Here is a 21,259-nt window from a genome sequence, read left to right as displayed (position 1 = left end):
CCAGTGTACAGCAGTTTTGCATCATTGTCCTGCTGAAAAATGAATTTTTGTCTCAGTTTTACATGTAGGTCCAAATTGGGTCCTCCTTTAAGATTTTCCTACACATACTTTAGATAGATAGATACTTTATTGATCCCGTGAGGGAAATTGCAGTGCAACAGCAGCTTAACACACACAACACAGCCACAGTGTAACGAATTATATAATAATAGTACAATACATACAATACAATACAAGAGTTACTCACAGTCCGGACGCACAAGAACAAACTAGAACAGAACAGTACACAGAAAATCGTATCACACTCATATCACACATATGAATATAAATATAGATGTAACTATAGATATAAATATAAATGTATTGCACAGGTCCCTGGCATATATTGCACAAAAAGTGGTTGTAAACGGGAAAAAGAAAAAGAAAAAGAAAGAGAAAAGATGTAGCAGTAGATGTGTAGATGTGTTTAGTCCAGAAACAGGTCACTGTCGATCTTGCCTCTGCCAAGACGCAAGGTGGATGCGTTGTACAGTCTTATGGCAGACGGCAAGAATGACCTCCTGTAGCGCTCCCTGTCGCACCGTGGATGAATCAGTCTATTGCTGAACGTGCTCTTCATTCCTGCAAGCCTGTCATAGAGGGGATGGGAGAAGTTGTCCATGATGGCCACTAGTTTGGACATCATTCTCCTCTCAGCCACTACCTCCAAGGAGTCCAGGTCAAACCCAATGGCAGAGCTTGCTCTCCTGATGAGCTTGTTCAGCCTTTTGGAATCTACTGCTCTAATCCCAGAGCCCCAGCACACCACTGCGTAGAAAATGGCACTCGCTACCACCGACTGATAGAACATGTGTAGCATCTTACTACACACATTGAAGGACCTGAGCCTCCTCAAGAAGTAGAGTCGGCTCTGTCCCTTCTTATAGATGGCCTCGATGTTCTTAGACCATTCCAGTCTATCGTCGATGTGCACTCCCAGGTACTTGTACGAGTCCACCATCTCCACGCCACTCCCATGGATGTAGACAGGAGTAGGTTTGACCTTTTTCCTCCTGAAATCTACTACCAGTTCCTTTGTCTTTGTAACATTCAGTTCCAAGTGGTTCACCCCACACCACTCCACAAAGCTGCTGACCAGTCCTCTGTACTCCTCCTCCTGCTCACCCTTGATACATCCCACAATTGCAGAGTCATCTGAGAACTTCTGCAGGTGGCATGACTTTGAGTTGTACTTAAAGTCCGAAGTATAGAGGGTGAAGAGGAATGGAGAAAGAACTGTCCCTTGAGGTGCTCCTGTGTTACTCACTACCTGTTCAGACACACAGTCCTGAAGTCTCACAGACTGTGGTCTGCCTGTCAGGTAGTCAGTGATCCACGAGGTCGTGGAGGCATCGACTTGCATCTCCTCCAGCTTCCTCCTTAGAAGTAAGGGCTGGATGGTATTGAAGGCACTGGAGAAGTCGAAAAACACGATCCTTACAGTGTTGCCAGCCCTGTCCAGGTGTGAGTAGGCCCTTTGCAGCATGTAGATGATTGCATCCTCCACACCAACACTGGGCTGGTAGGCAAACTGTAGGGTGTCCAGTGATGAGCTGACCAGGGGTCTCAGGTGGGATAAGACCAGCCTCTCCAGTGTCTTCATGATGTGAGAAGTCAGTGCAACTGGTCTGTAGTCGTTGAGGACAGAGGGGCGCCCTTTCTTTGGTACCGGGACCAGGCATGATGTCTTCCAGATCACCGGGACTCTTTCCAAGCGCAGGCTCAGGTTGAACAGTCGCTGGAGCACTCCGCTCAGCTGATCAGCACAGGCCCTCAGAACTCTGGGGCAGATGTTAACTGGTCCTGTGGCCTTACCCTCGTGCAGCCTCTTCAGCTCCTTCTTCACCTGGTCAGCTGTGATGGTCAGCCTGGCCTGGGGGATGGTGCTCATAGTGCTTTCAGTGCTGCAGGTGTTAATGGTGGAGGTGTTGGAGAGTGGCAGCTGTGGGGGATGGGTGGGTGAGTAGCCGTCGGGGGTTGTGGCTGTAGGCGGCCATGTTTGTGGGGGGATGGAGGAGGTATTGGGCAGTCGCAGCTGTGAAGGGTTAGGGAGCGTGTGGCTGTGGGGGGATGGGTGTTGCGCCACAGAGGACCCAGAATCAAACCTGTTAAAGAACTGGTTCAACTCGTTGGCCATCTCCAGGTTCCCTTCTGTTGCACCCCCAGCCTGTTTGAAGCCAGTGATCTCTCTCATGCTGCTCCATACATCTCTCACCCTATTCCTTTGCAGCTTGTCCTCTATCTTCTTCCTGTATGCGTCCTTGCTCTCTCTTAACTTCTGCTTTAGCTCCCTCTGTACACGCTTGACCTCTTCCTTATCTCCCCTCCTAAAGGCTCTCTTCTTGTCATTCAGAAGAGCCTTCAGGTCGCTGGTGATCCAGGGTTTGTTATTGGAAAAGCAGTGTACGTCTTTGGTGGGGATGGTGTTATCTACGCAGAAGTTAATATAGTCAGTGACACAGTCCACCATGCTGTCTATGTCGTCCCCATGTGGTTCGCACAGCACATCCCAGTCGGTGGCCTCCAAAGCACCACGTAGATCCTCCGTAGCCTCCTGAGACCATCTCCTCACAGTCCTCATGGTCACAGGTTGGCGCTGGACAATAGGCGTGTACAGTGGTGTAAACAAGACAAGGTTGTGATCTGATCTGCCAAGAGGGGGAAGGGCTGTGGAACTATATGCATCCTTAGCATTGGCATATAATAAGTCCAGTGTTTTGTTTTCTCTGGTCGGGCACTTAACAAACTGGTGGAAAGTAGGCAGAGTGGTGGAAATAGATACGTGGTTAAAGTCCCCTGAAATAGCTATAAAAGCGCTTGGGTGCTTTGTTTGTAGCCTGGCTGTGACTGTGTTTATGACGTCACACGCTACCTCTGCATTTGCCGTAGGTGGAATGTAAACAACAACAAAGATGGCGCATGTAAACTCCCGTGGCAGATAGTACGGACGCAGTCCTACGGCTACCAGTTCGATGTCCGGGTTGCAGACGCGCTCCTTAACATGAGTATGTCTAGGATTACACCATCTGTTGTTTACAAGCACCGCGAGCCCCCCTCATACTATACATTTGTTATCATCAGTCTTGACACACTGTTGAGAAGCAGCCCTATAACATAACGCAGTCTCCACATTGTTTTGACGGTAGGTATGGTGTTGACTGTGTGATGTGCTATGTTGAGGTTTAGGATTCTGATGTAACTCCTTGATTTAGACCAAAAAATGTGTAGTCTTGTCTGACCCAAACCACTTTTTATCATGTTTGTAGTAGGATTTAGGCGTTTTATACAAAATGTTGTATTTGAGATTTTTTTTTTCGTTCTTTACAAGCCACTTTGTGGAGTGGCCAAGATGCAGTATTATTGACTCAAGAGACATTTTCCCCTATCTCAGCCACTAAGCTCTTTTAAAGTTTCTGTTTCCTCCTTGCGTGGCTAATCACTTTTGGAGGGATGGCTCGATCTAAGCAGTCTAGATGTTGCCTTCCCCGTCTTAATGATCAACTTCACCATGCTCAAATACTGTTGAACTTTGAAATATTTTTATACTCTTGAACTGTGCCTTTGTAGAATAGTTTCAAAACCTCATTGGTTTTCATGGTTGAATCTTTGCTTGAGATTCTCTACCTGATTGAGGGACCTTACAGAGGTGTATTTAATTTCCAAAAAAAATAATTGCTGCATACTAAATATATTGGTACTGTACCTAGCATAAAGCAAAAATGGGTTTAATTGATTTTTCTTTCATTTTATACATGAAATGTATTAATTGCAGTATTGTTTGAAATAATGACTGTTCTAGGTTTTCTTTTCCTGTAAAAAGAACATGCAGTTTCAGTTTTATTCATTTTGGCACAAAACAAGATGAGATGGTATTAACAGGGAGGGGCTACCAGGAAAAATACTGCCACTTTCCAGTAAAGGTAGAAGATTTCACCTGCAAAACATGAATGTCCCTCTCAGACTTCCCACGGGCTTATGACATTGTGCTGAAGGCAAAATAGGGTGTGCGGCCTATTGCTTGTGTTCCACATGCAAGTTTTCTTATACTTCGTACAAAATCTTAGTGAATTCATTGTTTCATTTTGGTCCTGAATATACCCTTCCTGTCATTCCAATGCTAAATGCTCTAATTGATATATATTTACCTTTTGAATCTGTATAATACTGTAACATTTTGTTATTTTTATTTATGCTGAAATCTGTTAAAATACTTAAAATTGTAACAAAGTATAGATAAATATGAATATCAAGTACTCTTACAGATTATTTATTTTATAATGTGCATGCTTTTCCCCTTTAAGATGAGAAAAAAGGCTAAAAAAGAGAGTACACATACAGTATTAACTTTTTTCTATATCTCTCTTAAAAATTTCTGTTATAATTGACAGTAATTTTAAAGCAAGAATAAACTACCAAAAAAACCATGGTAAATTAAAGGATTTGTTTTGAACACGACTGGTATGTTCTACTAGAATATGCAGTTGCTTTCTTATTTAATTGCTTATTGAAAATAGGGAAGCACTGAACTATTAGTTAAAAAAAATTAGATAAAACATTTATGTTTTAATAATGTACTTCATTTTCTTCTGAATAAAGCCTTTCAATTGTTCATCAGACTGGAAGCAACCCAACAGCCACATCAATCTTAGCAAATCCTGAAACCATATACAACTCTTGGAAAAACCAACTGAGTTAACTCTGGTTTTGTCTTGTGCATGTGATAAGTTTACATGAACAGTACAGTATACAGTATGAGTGAAGTCCAAAATCGTGTTTTACAACATTACATGATGTTTTTCATACGGAACGATTGGAACTCATTTCCAGTAATATACTAGTCTCAACTTGTGTTACTTCGCAGCTGCTTTTCAAAGCCCATGATCAGGCAGTATGGAAATGAAAAACAAAGTTGTTTTCTATGGCTGTGTGCAATACAACTGTCAAAAATGCTATGTTTTTTGAGTATTCTGTCAGAAGTGCAATAATAACAGTAACACAATAATTTACAAAAACAGCTCTAGAAAGTCTAAAATCAAGAGGCCATTTATCCCAATAGCTCATTTATTTTAACAGTTGTGCTGGGTAATTAATGCTTTTTTCAGCATAATCAATCATAGTTACTGTACATTTGCCTCCTGATTTATTTATCAATGGAATAAATTGTTATTAAAAGTTTTTTAGCAGAGAAAATGCAAGTATACAATGAATAAAATATATATATCAGTAGCATATCTGAAACCTAATTACATGAATTTCAGGTTACATGGATTCTTGTACAGGTACATTTAAAATAAAAATATAAACTCTCCATTATTGTTGGTCATCTCCAGCTTCTTAAGGGCATTTGCAGAAGCTTCTAGAAGTAACTTTGTTTGCAATTTACTATTAACAATAATGATTTAATCAATGCCTTTTGTCATTATTAGCGAGGCTGGAGCACTGTTGACTGCCTGGGATGGCTGCTATCCTCACTCTGGGAGGATAAACACAGACGCTTGGGCAATGAGCAGAATCTGCAGTTAACTCTGGCATCTTTAGAATACACCATCTCCATGAATACCTGCATTCTCCATCTTGTGAAATCTGATGTCTGCAGTTCCACAATAATATTAAAGTAAAATATGCAGGATGTACAGTATACAGTATGCAAGATAGCAAATCAGTAATTTTCAAATCAAATGGGAACATGTGATGTTATAGTATGAGACCCTTAGATGAGTACTTTGGATACTCCCACCATCAGTATGTTTAGCATAGAAAGGTAAAGTTCATGTTAAAGTTGTCGTCCCCTGGGAACCATCAAAATGAGAGACAGGTCAATTCCAATACTTACCAGTGTTTTATCCAAAACCTTATATCAACAAGCTCAAACCTGGTTGGAAAGGTACTTTCTAGTAAGATAATACAATCCAAAGTAAGATAATAGGACATTACAAGCTCTGCAACATAATCGCAGAGGAAGAATAAAATCAAGGTACTTGATCAATCATAACAATCTTCAGTAATTTAAAGTATGAACTGAAGAAAGCAGATCACAAAAGTAATCAGGCAGAGCTCTAATATTCAGCATGGAGGAGTGGTCAATAATTCTTTGTGAGAGGAGCTCAAACCCATAAACATGACAGAGCTAGCATATTCTTGAATGTATCTAAGCCTAAACATGAGCCACAAATTATTAATTTGTAGGATGTGAATAAAGAGTTTCTAGTCACAAAACTTAATGCCCTCCTGTCATTTACAGTAATCTTATGTTGGGCCTGGTTCACCATGACCTTGTATTAGACTAAGCAGTTGAAAATAGATTTGCGTAATAACTGGAGTTGTGTCCTCTGCTAAAAAATTGAAACCAAAATTTTAATTGTTAATTTATTATTTAAGAGCCAGTTTATGGACTGAAGGATAATTAATAAACTTAATATTTTGGTTTTCGGAACCCAAACATAATTATACACAAGTAGGTATCTCATAATCTTAACTACTTACTACCAAATTGGCCAGTTGGGCCAAATGGCCTCCTCTTGTGTGTAACTGTTCTTGTGAAATAGGTGTCCTTGAACATGAACTTGTGGAACCCCTATCCCCCTGCTGGCTCCAACCCTTCAATTTGCTCTCTGTGTCACCATCATTTTGTCATGCCTCTGGGTAACTACATAGTTCAAAGCGCTGGTCCGGGACTTCAGTATTGATGTCTAGTGCTGTTCATGTTCTCACTTTATTTCTCAACTTTTACAGCTTGAATGCACATGCTCTGTTATTCTGCAAATAAACCATTCTGAACCCAGGATAATGACTAGAACTACCTTCTTACAATATATTAGGGAATCTGTTAATCTGTAAATTCCTTACATTTATGCAGTATAGCCCTTTTCTGGACACTCCACTCAATGTGCTATACAGATAATGGGGACTCCCCTTCACCACCACCAATGTGCAGCCCCACCTGGATGATGCGATGGCAGCCATAGTGCGCCAGAACGCCATCACACATCGGCTATCAGTGGGGAGGAGAACAGAGTGGTGAAACCAATTCATAGATGGGTATCATTAGAAGGCCACGATTAGTAAAGGCCAGGGGGAAATCTGGCCAGGAGACTGAGATAACACCCCTACTCTTTTCAAGAAATGCCCTGAGATTTTTAATGACCAAAGAGAGCGAAGACCTCAATTGTACATATTTGGAAAAGGCAGTTAGAAAATGGATGGATTTTGTGGAAGAGCAGTGCTTTTTGATCATCAAAATGTTTACCATATTTCAGCAGGGGCAGGCAATTGTCTTTTTGGCAAGTATTTAGTGAGAAAGGACTAAAGCGCTGGTGTGAAATGGGGGCAATTATATGGAGATCCCCATTCCACCATACCTGATGGCACATTTGAAAAAGGAGGCATAATATTTTATGTGACATCCAGATTTTTCCATAACAGTAAGTATAAAAAATTTAAATATGAAAATACCCCTCCTCCACCTCCTTCCAAATTATGATAGTTAAATAAGAAACTCAGAATAAGTAACTGCGCCCCCTAGTGGTGCACAAGAACACACCACCTTCTACTGTATTTCAAAGGGGAAGATTCCTGCCTTAAATTCAAGTAAAATTACCCTGATAAACATTCCTCATAATCCTCCATATTTGAGGCTGATATTGTGTGAAGCTGATAACATCTTAAAGGACCAACAATTCTATTAAAACAATATGTATATTAAAAAAACAGCTTTCCAGGCCATTTTGCAAACACAAACTGATGCAGAACTGGTTCCATAAAATTGCTAAATATTAAGTAGCTCTGTTAGAAATGGAATACACGCAGACAGTGCTTCCATCGACCTACAAGATTAAAGGGCAAGGTAACTATGAAAGCATAATTCAAATAATCCAAGGCCATGGAAAAAGGATTATTGCAACACCATGTGAATAAAAATAATACAAAAAAGCCAGTAGTATTCAATTGTACATTTCACCAGCCAAAGACAATGGACAAGGCAGCTTCAAACCCTCCATAAACTTAAACACTGCAGACAAAAACTATCACTGTGCATGAGATTACTATTACTTTAAAAACACTGTAATACTCCAGAAGGTAAATTATCTCAATTTTTAAAAAATCAAACTACATAGCATAGGGCTATAAAGTTGACTAATAAAATAACAATTATATAAATAATGATATAAGAAATGTATCACCCCACTCCTGAAAGACATGGAACAACACTGAACAGAAGAGTAAAATTACCAAATCAAAAACAAAAATGGATTTGTTTCAGGAGGTCACAAAACTAAATTGCTCACCTTACTTATACTCATGTACATAATACAACTTACAGATTTACTGTATATTGGGTGAGCTGTACTAAAAAATAAATGCAATTTGGTGTCTACAAGTGCTGGACTGCTATCCTCAGATTATCCTCAGATTTTTAAATTAGTTTCAGAATTACTGTGCTTCACAAATGTTTTTGCTTTGAAAGTGAAGTGTCATGATTCTGTTTATGTAGGCCAGAAACTGGTGTATATATTTCAAATGTGTATTTTTTGAAACACCAATGCAAATCAAAGTTTATATGAGAGGCTGTGTGACTCTCTAATCTTTAGAGAGGATGAGACAGGAACCCCAAAACAGGTCATTTTGCTGAAATGTAAGGCCTGATTTCTCATCTTCTGTAAATGGTATAAAACTTAAAACGTTGTAGTCATCCCTGTCCTCAGCAAAATATAAATTGAGGTTAAAATCATCTCTTTGTCTTGAAGCTGTGTTTTTTATTTCCATTAACTGTTAACTGTTAAGCACTGTTTTTCATGTTGTAAAAATGTTTTTCCCTAATACTGCTCTCTTACAGTAATTGTTACAAATATACAGTTGTAGGTTGAATTTGACATTATATGTTTCATAATCTCTTATAACAAATCCACCAAACGTAATACAGTAAGTAAGGTGTATCCAGTTTTTAAAATGGTTTTATTTTAAGGGGTGTGTGCTCCTTCCTTTTTTTAAATCAATTTTTCAAAACCTAGGAAATATCTAAACCCCCCCTATGGGGTTTTTATATTAAACCATTTTTGAGGAAAAAAATAGGGAAAATGTGGAAGACATGTGACAAATGTGTGTTATAAGGCAAAATATTTATAACAGTTCCTGGGCTCAGTATTGGTGACGTCTTGTTCTTCAATTCAATTTAAAGTAATCTATTCATCCCCAAGAGAGCCAATGTAAGAGCTCAATTTTCTTTGAGCTCTTGGTCATATGATACCACCCACAAGCTCTTAAATCCTAGAGCCATTAATCTATTAGGTCAGCAAGTGCTTTTCATATAAACATTTGTGAAATTTTACAGAGATCCTTCCATCCATTTTCTAAATTGCTTTATGCAATACATAATCGCAGGGGAAGCCAAAGCCTAACAGGGCAAGCAATGGGTGCAAGGCAGGATTACACCCTGGACAGGATGCCAGTCAATTACAGGGCACACACACAAACGAACATGCCCACACTCACACCAGGGCCAATTTTTACAGAAGCCAATTAACTTATGAGTATGTTTTTGGACTGTGGGAGGAAACCAGAGCATTTAGAGGAAACCAACAGAAATATGGGCAGAGCTGTGGCACTGTGGCTAAGGATCTGTGCCTGTGGCTGGCAGGTTGCTGGTTCAAATCCTGTGGCTGGCAGAGGAATCCTGCTTTGTTGGGCCCCTGAGCAAAACCCTTAACAACATGGAAAGCAAGCTGGGGTATGTAAAAAGACAAATTCCTAGTGCAAGAAACTGTATATGGCTAATAAATAAGATATGATCTTATCTTATAGACAGCACCCCAAGTCTGGAATTGAATCCAGGGCCTCAGAACTGCAAGGCATCAATACTAAACACCATGCCACCCTTCTCATGGATATGAATGAGAAAATTAAAAACTAAATCTATCAGAGAGGGAGTTGCATACGCTATCGATTGAGCTTTTGTCTTTCACTAAAACAGTCAAAAATTAAGAAGATACTGTTGTTGAATCCTTTTGTTTTTCTGTATTGGATTAAATATTGCTGGCCAGCAGCCATATCACTCTGCAACTCACAACTGAAGCTAAGCAGGTATGAGCCTGGTCAGTACCTGGATGGGAGACCTCCTGGGGAAAAACTAAGGTTGCTGCTGGAAGAGGTGTTAGTGGGACCAGCGGGGGGTGCACACCCTGCAGTCCATGTGGGTACTAATGCCACAGTATAGTGATGGGGACACTATACTGTAAACAGGTGCCGTTTTGGATGAGATGTAATTCCGAGGTCCTGACTCTCCAGGGCGTTTCTCGAAATCTATGAATTGGCTCCATAACTCTGCTCTTCTCGTCACTGATAGCTGTGTGGTGAGTGTTCTGGTGCACTATGGCTGCCGTTGCATCATCCAGGTGGATGCTGCACATTGGTGGTGGTGGAGGGGAGTCCCCATTATCCGTAAAGTGCTTTGAGTGTAGTGTCCAGAAAAGCGCTATAACTGTAAGCAGTTATAATTATTATTATTAAATAAGTAACAATACAACACACACACAAGGGCTTGTTAGAATGTGGCTTTTGAAAAGGCTGGAAGAGAACAATTTAGCATAAAGACCCCTTTAAAATGTAAATAAAAAGGAATGATCAAAAAACATTTCTTACAGGCATTATAAGAAACTATTAAAGCACCCATTTTTATACAACTGATTGTTAGACCCTGAGGTTTTTGTAAAAAAATCATGATTGGGTTGGATTCTATATTACGAGGATTAACCTATGTAAGATATATACTGTACATTGTATGTTAAGCCATATGTACTAGCTGTATACAGTAGTTGAGTGAAAACGTATATTTTGTACTTATTGAGATCAGAAGGGACCACATGACACACACAACTGTAAATTAAAAGATTAATGACTTGGAAGTGACGTGCTTTTATTAATAAGTAATAAATAAACAATATCTTAATCACATACTTTCGTCTATAAGCATACGTATTTATACTTTAAATACTGTGCACAAAATAGCCACTGCGTCGAAAACTTTATTTTATGAATTAGTTAGATTCCTATTATAAGCTGTAAAATATTATGACGAATATTCTGATGTAATAAAATATCGTATGGCATGGATTGTTTTAACAATACATTGAATACGGTAACAAATAGGCTTCGAACCACGTAGCTAAAGCACTCGCAGCTCGTAAGTAGGAACATGCTTTCAAAATACGTAACTTTATGGTTTGGTTCTCTGACCACACACATAAAATGTCATATGCATCTCTGTCAAATCTCAACAAAATCGTTTTATCTACATACATATTTCAGAGAAAAATACATGAATTCTGATTTATAGTATCTCAATAAAAAAAAGTTCATATAAACATTTAATTGAAAATATGTACAGTTTGCGTGTACATATTTTACAGGCTAGATCCGTATAGACTGGGCATTTCATTTTAGATTTAATACACTAACATAGGGGAAACAACATCGCCCAGCAGTCATTTGCAATACCTCATCTTCGAAGTCATAAGCTTCTGTACCTTAGGTATCATTAATTCCCTAATGATCACATTCCCATTAACATCTGTTATCGTATGCTTTTCCTTGGGCTCGATGACGGCTGCAATCTTCTTTGTGGCCTGTGGGTTGCAGGTACAGTGTTTGAAAATGGCTGCGAGTGAAGGCACAGCAATCGAGCAAAGTGGCAGCTTAAATCAGACAGATGGATACGAGAAAAAATGTATATTCTGTAAAATTGTCAATAAAGAAGTTGACACTGAAGTAATATATTTCGTAAGTAACGAATATACGTTTTAAAGTTTCGTTTATTTTTTCCTTTCAGAAGACGGTAATTCAGAAATAGCAAATTGGGACAATCTAAATATTGATATATGTGTCTGAAATTCTGACAGTATTAGTATATGTGATTTATTTTCGATTAAACATGTTCTTAATCTAAATCACTATGTTTATGATCCTAAACCATACTGACTTTGAAGACCGCACCTATACAAGTGCCGTATAACCATTTCGTACATCGCCTTATGAATCACGTCTAATTTCGCATTTGTCTCATTTATTATCTTTGATTTAGGACGAAGAGCTGGCTTGTTTTAAAGACATAAAACCAGGGGCACCGCATCACTACCTTGTTGTGCCCATGAAACACATTGGGAACTGTAAGAGTCTCAAAAAGGATCATGCACCATTAGGTAAAGATATAGATTGTTTTCATGTAAGTTTGATGCATTGAAAAATTTACGGCATACAGATATTTACATGTATACCTTTTGAAAGAAAAATATTTCAGGTGGATACTATTAGGCGGCTCTGTCAAACAAATTTTCAAGTGTATTCCTGATTATTTGAAGGACATAATTATTATTTCTAAAAATTATCTCAATTTTGGTATTAGGTTTATTATCAAACTTTGGGAAATGCCTGTCTGGGAATGCATAGCTTTGTGTTTAATTCCTACAGGTATTTGCCATACCAAGAATGTTGCAAAAAGCATACAGAAAATGTATACTCACAAGCAAAGTCACAATTAATATGTTTTCCAAACATCTCACGTTTTATGTTGTTATTAAATATGAATAGAACAGAAGTATTTTTTTGTCTTTATAAATTTTACCATTTGCCATAATAAAGAACCTGTCTACAAATTGTGATATTCTGTCAATAGTATGTACTCTCTCTGTTCCTGAACAGTGGAGAAGATGGTGGAAGTTGGAAAAGCAATACTGCAGAAGAATGGCATTACAGACCTGAATGATATTAGGTAATGCTCTTGATTTACAAGTTCCGTGCAAGTAAACTGCATGGATATGTGATACATAGCAAACAAAAACAAGTGACTTTAACCCCATGAAACAAATGATCTGCAATAGGAATGTTGAGTGCCAGATTACAGATAATCTGCCACTTTTTTTTTATTTATTAGCCTGTTTACAAAATAGGTTTATTCCATGCTGAAAAAAAGAAGAAAGAGAACACAACGTTTTGGTCGTGGAGCCTTCTTCAGGTGTGATTTTTGACACCTGAAGAAGGCTCCATGGCCAAAACTTTGTGTTCTCTTTCTTCTTTTTTTCAGCATGGAATAAACCTATTACTTGTTCCTTTGTGGCCTACGCATGCTGACGCAGCTACCCACCTGAACTGTTTACAAAATGTCCTTTAGTTCCCTACCTTAATGTATAGTTCTCACATGTTTTTTTAATCTTCTAGATTTATACAGTAGTAGCTTATTCATGTCACTAGAGCTGTACTTTTGTCTTCCTGGGGCGGAGATATCCTGTGTTTCATTACTCGGTTATAAAATCAGTTAAGAAAAAAAATAACCAGTCTTGAGCCTGTTTGGGTTTTTGTTTGAAACTCAGAGTACCTTGTTATAGCCAGAATCTTTTACAGAGAGCTAAAATACTGGTGTTATGGTGATTATTATTGTTTTTTTCAAGGTATTATATTTTCCTCCTACTGGCCAAAGATGTTCTGTGCAGTATAACTGGCATATCTTTATTGTCCTCATTGTGTACCCTGTGATTGCCTGATGTCCTGTCTAGAGTGTACCCTGTTTTGCACCCATTGCCTGCTTGGTGACCCACTTTATTCTTAGATGACAGTTGTGAGATGTAAGGCATAGGTCTTTTCTTTATATTGTGGAAAGAAACAGGATTAACTGTATAAGTATTTTTTATTAAAATTAGTTCTTAGTGTCTCTCCAAGTTAAACTGTTTACAATGTCCAGCTTTTAGTCAATCTTATTGTTTTAGTTGCAGAAAACATCTATAAAATCAAAAGATAAGATCTTTGTCAATCCAAAAGGTAGGGTGGAAATTTGTCTTTAGCATTGCCATACAAAACCACAAAAAACAAATAACACAACATACACAGCATAAAATAAATGCACATTAAAATAATCCAGTCTTAGACATACAACAGTACATATACAGTGGTGTGAAAAAGTGTTTGCCCCCTTCCTGATTTCTTATTTTTTTGCATGTTTGTCACACTGAAATGTTTCAGATCATCAAACAAATTGAAATATTAGACAAAGATAACACAAGTAAACACAAAATGCAGTTTTTAAATGAAGGTTTTTATTATTAAGGGAAAAAAAAAATTCAAACCTACATGGTCCTGTGTGAAAAAGTGATTGCCCACCCTTTTAAAACATAAATCAACTGTGGTTTATCACATCTTTGGAAAGCTGAGTTCAATTTCTCCAGCCACACCCAGGCCTGATTACTGCCACACCTGTTCTCAATCAAGAAATCACTTAAATAGGACCTGCCTGACAAAGTGAAGTAGACCAAAAGATCCTCAAAAGCTAGACATCATGCTGCGATCCAAAGAAATTCAGGAACAAATGAGAAACAGAGTAGTTGAGATTTATCAGTCTGAAAAAAGGTTATAAAGCCATTTCTAAAGCTTTGGGACTCCAGCGAACCACAGTGAGAGCCATTATCCACAAATGGCGAAAACATGGAACAGTGGTGAACCTTCCCAGGAGTGGCCAGCCGACCAAAATTACCCCAAGAGCGCAGCGACGACTCATCCAAGAGGTCAGAAAAAAACCCACAACAACATCCAAAGAACTGCAGGCTTCACTTGCCTTAGTTAAGGTCAGTGTTCATGACTCCACCATAAGAAAGAGACTGGGCTGAAATGGCCTGCATGGCAGAGGTCCAAGACAAAAACCACTGCTGAGCAAAAAGAACATAAAGGCTCGTCTCAGTTTTGCCAGAAAACATCTTGATGATCCCCAAGACTTTTGGGAAAATACTCTGTGGACTGATGAGACAAAAGTTGAACTTTTTGGAAGGTGTGTGTCCCATTACATCTGGCGTAAAAGTAACACAGCATTTCAGAAAAGGAACATCATACCAACAGTAAAATATGGTGGTGGTAGTGTGATGGTCTGGGGCTGTTTTGCTGCTTCAGGACCTGGAAGACTAGCTGTGGTAAATGGAACCATGAATTCTGCTGTCTACCAAAAAATCCTGTAGGAGAATGTCCGGCCATCTGTTCGTGACCTCAAGCTGAAGCGCACTTGGGTTCTGCAGCAGGACAATGATCCAAAACACACCAGCAAGTCCACCTCTGAATGGCTTAAGAAAAACAAAATGAAGACTTTGGAGTGGCCTAGTCAAAGTCTTGACCTGAATCCGGTTGAGATGTTGTGGCATGACCTTAAAAAAGCAGTTAAGGCTCGAAAACCCTCCAATGTGGCTGAATTACAACAATTCTGCAAAGATGAGTGGGCCAAAATTCCTCCACAGCGCTGTAAAAGACTCATTGCCAGTTATCGCAAACGCTTGATTGTAGTTGTTGCTGCTAAGGGTGGCCCAACCAGTTATTAGGTTTTGGGGGCAATCACTTTTTCACACAGGGCCATGTAGGTTTGGATTTTTTTTTCCCTTAATAATAAAAACCTTCATTTAATAACTGCATTTTGTGTTTACTTGTATTATCTTTGTCTAATATTTCAATTTGTTTGATGATCTGAAACATTTCAGTGTGACAAACATGCAAAAAAATAAGAAATCAGGAAGGGGGCAAACACTTTTTCACACCACTGTACACACACACCTTGCTCTGCCCATGTTACACTCTTTCCACATAATCTGATAACTCCATACAGGAAAGAATCGCATAGTTTTTTGAGTGCTGTCATTAATTGTCCACGTACTCATAACCATATTAATTTTACCCTTTGGTGTTATTTGTAGATGGATCAGTAGGGTGGGTAGTCTGACATCTTCCTGTGCTTTTCGGCAGGGCAAGTCTTAGTTTAAGTCAGCATTCTGCTGCTCACTTGTTTTTGTAGACAAACACAAGAGGCTGATGTTTGCTTTTACAGGTTGGGTTTCCACTGGCCCCCTTTCTGCTCCGTTACTCACTTGCACCTTCATGTGCTGGCACCTGCCAGTCTGATGGGTTTCACGTCCAGGATATTTTACAGGCCTGACTCCTACTGGTTCATTACGGTAAGCTGTTACAGAAGCTTCCTATGAAATAGTCATACCAAACCATCTTTGGTTCTTACAACTTCAGATATATTATCACTGTTGCACTTTCACTACCTTAGCTCCTGAGATCCTTATTATTGTTATGTAAGAAAGATATCTTTATGACTCTTTTTTTGTTGAAGGGGAATATGATGTGCATAGTTTTGCTCTATTGTAGCTAAATGTTTACATGTTATGTGCAGTGAAAAACTAATGTGGTAAATGGTGGTAATTCTGCCAGAATTCACTTTATAATCTTTTTTTTTTCCCACAGGCTGAGCAGCTCTTACAACGGCTGAATTCCCTCAATGAAAACACATGAAGCTCAATTTTCGTTATTTGCTCACGGAACTGCAGTTTAGGGCTGGACTTTGGAAAAGCACCTGTATTGCTTATAGACTTCTTGAACATGACATGTACATTAATAAACTGTGACTAGTACTGTATATCGAATTATTCAAAACTAATGTGTCCCTAACTGGACGTACTCAATATGACAATGTTTCAGAACTAGAAAAAAATCTAAATGTGTTTCTTGGTACTGTATTTCAAAGCTTTCTCTTTGTTTAAGCTTGCTGTTAAACAGTTGACCTGTTGAGTATTTTAATATATTTTATTTTTTTATTTTAATGTGGTGTTTCTATGTATGTGTTCAACAGTTTGAAGCTTTGTTTACTAGAAATTTGAAAGTAGTAATTTTTCAAAGGTTCACTCATACAGTGTTCACTCATACAGTGTGACATGCATAGTAGAATATGTTCGCTAACAAATTGTTTTGTTAGTACAGTAAATACAAATTGTTTTACTAGTAAATTGTACGCACACAACAGCTAGTTCTCACTCCATCTCATAGCTTATTTGTGAATTTATATTTATATTTTAGAATTTGTGCTTTTCAGTAGACTAGCAATCATACAAATGATTGGTTGATACACTACAGTATGTCCCTCCACAGGTCCGAAACCATCTATTTTATTCAGTTTTAGTAACAGAGAAAGAAGGTAATATGACTTACACTACAAATGTATTTATTCACAATCAAACTAACAAGATATAATTTGATTTTACCAGATATGTTCTATAGCACTATCATCAGGTTTGAAATTAATTTTTAATTACTATTGGTCACTTAATGTATTGTTAAGCATTTCATGATTTGTTCTCTAAGAAGCAGAATGAAAACAATACAAACTGATTTTCTGTTTTTTTTATTTATTTGGGTGATGTAATCTTCTAACAAACTCATTTTCTAACCACGTTATCCAATACAGGGTTACAAATTAACCAGAGCCTATCCTGGCAAACAAGCAGCACAAGGCAGGGTACACCCTGAACAGAATGCCAGTTCATTGTAGAGGGCCAATTTTCCCAGAACCCAATTAAACTTAGTATGTCTTTGGACTGTGGGAGGAAACTCACACAAAGATGGGGAGAACGTACATATAGCAGATAGCACCCAGGAATTAAACCCAGAGCCCCAGTGCTGTGAGGCAGCAATACTAAACACTGCTCCACCTAGCTGCCCCCATTGTTTATAAAAGACAAAATGATGTTCATACCATCCCATGACAGTTTACCCATCTCTTTGTCAGTCCCTAAGATACTGCTTTGCCCTCAAATTACAACAATTTTAAATGGCTGAGGATGAGGTATTTCATGCTGTTGCCTTTGTACTAATGAAAATTTCCAGAGGTTCAGTAATGGCTTTCAAATATCACAGCCATGGTATGTTGTAACCCTCCATCTTTATACATGTGACAACCAGGAACAAGCTTCGATTGAACATTTTCCAGATAATTCTTCAGATTGTGGAACTAATGCATCTTTTTATATGACTTCGGTCATACTAGGAGCAGTTGGTCAATTCTCAACACATATTCTTACAGAAATTCTCTTTTGTAACTTCAACAGTTACAAAAACTCAGTTCAACAAACACAGCACACTCAATAAGTATGTTTTTGTAATTACAATATTTTTATTTTAATAAAAATTAATTCCATGGTAACAGTAACAGCAAAAACAACCATAGGGCGTTACCCTAAAGCTCAGATTCTGTATATCTCCACAGACCTTTCTGTTACTGTAAAGTGTTAAAATTTCAATAGGTAATAGGGACTAGGGGCTCTATAAAATATTTCCACATGACAATGAAACTCACTTTTGTTCTAAATTATTTGCATGTATTTAATCTGGACATAAAACCACATATGGAATATTTGTTAATATCACACTAGAACAAGCATAAACCATTATGCACAACCACCTTAGTGAAATATATAGAAATCTTCATTTTCTGTCTAAATTATTCAAAAACACAGAAATACACCGATTCAAATAAATTGCTTATAACCTAAATTCAAACTAAAGAAAAGTGTACAACTGCATCAGAAATAGATTATTAAGTAAAGTGACTATGTACTTTCCAAAGAACATGCTGTAACCTTGAGAAGTGTACTGAACCTTAAAAGGTAAGATAGTTTATTGTTGTGAGTTTTTAATTGCAAAGGATTGTTGTTCTGTAAAGCCATTTGATTCAATTAATAGTTCCCAGTAAATGTAGTTTTCACTATGCATTTTTTACATTCATAGAACTATATGGAATGATTATGGCCAATGATTTTCTTCTATTATACTACAGTTTTAACAGTTTTAAAGTCACAATTTTTAAAATATATTTATAATTATAAAATATATATATTTTAGATATATTAATATATTTTATTTTATTTTTATACCACACCCCACAGACAGACTTGTCCTCGTGGATGTACTTTTTAAAGACAAGTGCTTCCTTTAACAGTGTGATCTCGAAACACACAGTCAAGAGTACAACCTCAGATGGCAACTGAAAAGTTTGGATTCTTAGTCAATGCTTCTAGGCTGTAGCACTCATTCGGCCAAATGAGATGCGAGGTACTCAGAATTCGTCATATTTTAAGGGGATAGAACTATATGTATCTCTGTGTGCAAATAATGAGTAGAGGCTTGATCATTTTCAACTCATCTGAACTTGAAATGAAAGTTTGATAATGTATCACATATTGAGTTCGTATTTACAAGTAAATTGCACTGAATGGTGTCTTGTGGATGTGCCTATATTCAGTTATCATTATCTGGAAGAACAAAGAACAATAACCTTGTTCTTCTGAATTTTGCATTTCAATCATAAATTACAATGTTTCAACAGAATAGTTTTAATTGCTGAGTGTGAAGAAATAGCATTTACTTTTGTGAAGTAGCTGCATATAGTAGTTCGTGAACCCTGTAAGACTGCTTTATTTTTCCCTTAAGTAACTAGGAACTATATTTTGTTCAAACTAGGATGGAAGTTCTAAAATATAACTTTCAAAATAAAATATTTTAAAGTTAAGTTTAAGAAAGTGTTACATTGTTGTGACTAAAAGCTATATATTTGTGTTTTCAGTGGAATTAGTGCATTCATATATTAATACATGTCACTTGCGAGATTGTTTGGCTCATACAATTTAGGAAAGGGGTACAAATCGTCATTGTAAAACTACATTATAGTGTCCAAACAGTACTTAGATTTTTTAACTGTTTTGATTTTTTAAAGTTTTTCAAAGAGGAGGACTTAGCACTGAGCTTCACTCTAAATTATATTTCCTGTCCTTCTGTCCCATTGAGAATTGTGAAAAGAAAATATTTTATTATTGACATCAAAACTTACATTACCAGGACTGAATACAATCTGTTCATATGCTAGTTTTGCTTCAAACATGAGATCTCCTTTTCCATTCCTCAGCCTGGACTCTCTTTAATGAAGCAGTGTGATGAGGACAAAGTCGTCTCTTCCTTGCCACAACATCTCTCCTTCGAAGGCAACCAGTCCCTGTCTTCGAGCCCTCAGCAAGACCCCAACAACTTTGTTGGAAATAGTCACATATCTCTCAAATAGCTTCCCAAACTCTACCACAGTTTTACCATCCTCTCTGCTTTCTCCAATGCTTTTGATAATGGAGCAGAGTTCTTGCACCTCTTTTCCAATGTGGGTGTGGGCATCCTTTCCTCTCTGCTCAGTCTTAGATCCTTCCTTAGGTCTCCCATAGCTCTCCTCTCCTTTCTGAAACTTCACCATCAATGTCCTGTTGGTACTGAAGGGATTGTGTTTCTGGTACTCTGAGTGATCATTCGACCACCTCTGCCAGCTCAACTTTAATCCTTCAACAGTGCTGACACATATCTCCTTCCCAAGGTTACCATGATCATTGGGATCGTCTTTCTCCATCTCTTGTTTTTGGGATACCTATAAGGTTTTTTTTAAACAATGTATAGGCTCTTGTTTCATCACATGGATATTAGGATTCTGTGGGAACAGAAAATTTATAAAATATTTTTAAAATATATACTGTAATGTATTATAAGTCCTTCTAAAATTGATTTATTTTCTCTTAAGTTTCATGATTCACAATATATAGCTCATTTTTCTTAACTATTATAATCTTAAACATATTTATATTAAAGCATATATTTACTTATTTCTTGCTTGAAAGATTTGTCCGGTTATGCACAAATAATTACAAAGGAAAAGCTAATATTTAATATACATGGTTACGTATATATATAAAAACGAATATATTGCATCCGAAATTTAGTGTATTTACATTCACCTAAACTTTTCAAATTAAGAATAAATTAATCTTTTAATGATTAAATGAATGTACCTAATAATTCTACCGTAACCTATGGTCATTTACCTGCATCGGAGTCGCTTCTCCGTACAACGTTTGTACGTTTCAAAGGGGATTTAAAGCCAGGGATACTTTCTGCCCTTTGACCACAAAGCTGACAGACAGATGGGTGGAACATCCAATCACATCTTCAACCGCTGTTAGCCGCGTGATCGCAATCCAATCAATTTCCACGGTCACACGAACACATAATAGAGTTTCTTTAAAATAAAGCTATAGAAATCTGTAATTGTTTATGATGCAACAGTGTATTAAAACTCATTTAGTATCGAAATCATTCTATGTACAGTATGTCAGATACATTTAGTGATGCTTTTCCTTGAAACAAACTATCATTTCTATTTGATAAAATGTAAATCCTATGATTTTAAGCCGTGCTTTGAGTTAACTGATACATATATATATATGTATTCGGATGTTTAATTGTATGATTTTTATACAGGAAATGACAAATACATTGCGTTTTAATTTTTCACACAGTTATGTCTATCTAGTGTAATATTTTATCGCTTACGAAGGGT

At 37.5% G+C, this 21,259-nt stretch overlaps 2 protein-coding genes across 3 annotated transcripts; one reads left to right on the top strand and one right to left on the bottom strand.

Annotated features, from left to right (window-relative positions):
• Positions 1 to 11,631: 11,631 nt before the first annotated feature.
• On the top strand, positions 11,632 to 17,221 carry hint3 (histidine triad nucleotide binding protein 3). Its single transcript, XM_088931350.1, has 5 exons — positions 11,632 to 11,811; positions 12,113 to 12,230; positions 12,730 to 12,799; positions 15,881 to 16,007; positions 16,303 to 17,221. Exons 1-5 carry the CDS (start codon positions 11,632 to 11,634, stop codon positions 16,348 to 16,350), a joined length of 543 nt encoding a protein of 180 aa, XP_088787476.1. The 3' UTR covers positions 16,351 to 17,221.
• A 2-nt stretch (positions 17,222 to 17,223) lies between these two features.
• On the bottom strand, positions 17,224 to 20,825 carry LOC148839696 (actin-binding Rho-activating protein). 2 transcript variants are annotated; one of them, XM_088931365.1, is made up of 2 exons: positions 20,745 to 20,825; positions 17,224 to 20,353 (listed from the first exon to the last, which is right to left on the bottom strand). In XM_088931365.1, exon 2 carries the CDS (start codon positions 20,273 to 20,275, stop codon positions 19,805 to 19,807), a length of 471 nt encoding a protein of 156 aa, XP_088787491.1. In that variant the 5' UTR covers positions 20,276 to 20,353; positions 20,745 to 20,825; the 3' UTR covers positions 17,224 to 19,804. The 2 variants fall into 2 exon arrangements, with proteins under 2 accessions (XP_088787491.1, XP_088787499.1); XM_088931373.1 differs by having other exon boundaries at positions 20,712 to 20,765.
• Positions 20,826 to 21,259: the final 434 nt, after the last annotated feature.

This window comes from Atractosteus spatula, chromosome 2 (assembly GCF_055471065.1).
Source record: "Atractosteus spatula isolate fAtrSpa1 chromosome 2, fAtrSpa1.hap1, whole genome shotgun sequence".
In the NCBI taxonomy this organism is placed as follows: Eukaryota; Metazoa; Chordata; class Actinopteri; order Semionotiformes; family Lepisosteidae; genus Atractosteus; species Atractosteus spatula.
The sequence above is the reverse complement of the archived record's forward strand: the minus strand, read 5'-3'. Positions and strand labels throughout refer to the sequence as shown.

Coding starts and splice junctions, on each gene's coding strand:
- hint3 (XM_088931350.1), top strand. CDS start 11,632: ATGACGGCTGCAATCTTCTTTGTGGCCTGTGGGTTGCAGGTACAGTGT. Junction 12,231..12,729: donor AAAGGATCATGCACCATTAG/GTAAAGATATAG, acceptor GTTCCTGAACAG/TGGAGAAGATGGTGGAAGTT. Junction 16,008..16,302: donor ACTCCTACTGGTTCATTACG/GTAAGCTGTTAC, acceptor TTTTTCCCACAG/GCTGAGCAGCTCTTACAACG.
- LOC148839696 (XM_088931365.1), bottom strand. CDS start 20,275: ATGGAGAAAGACGATCCCAATGATCATGGTAACCTTGGGAAGGAGATA.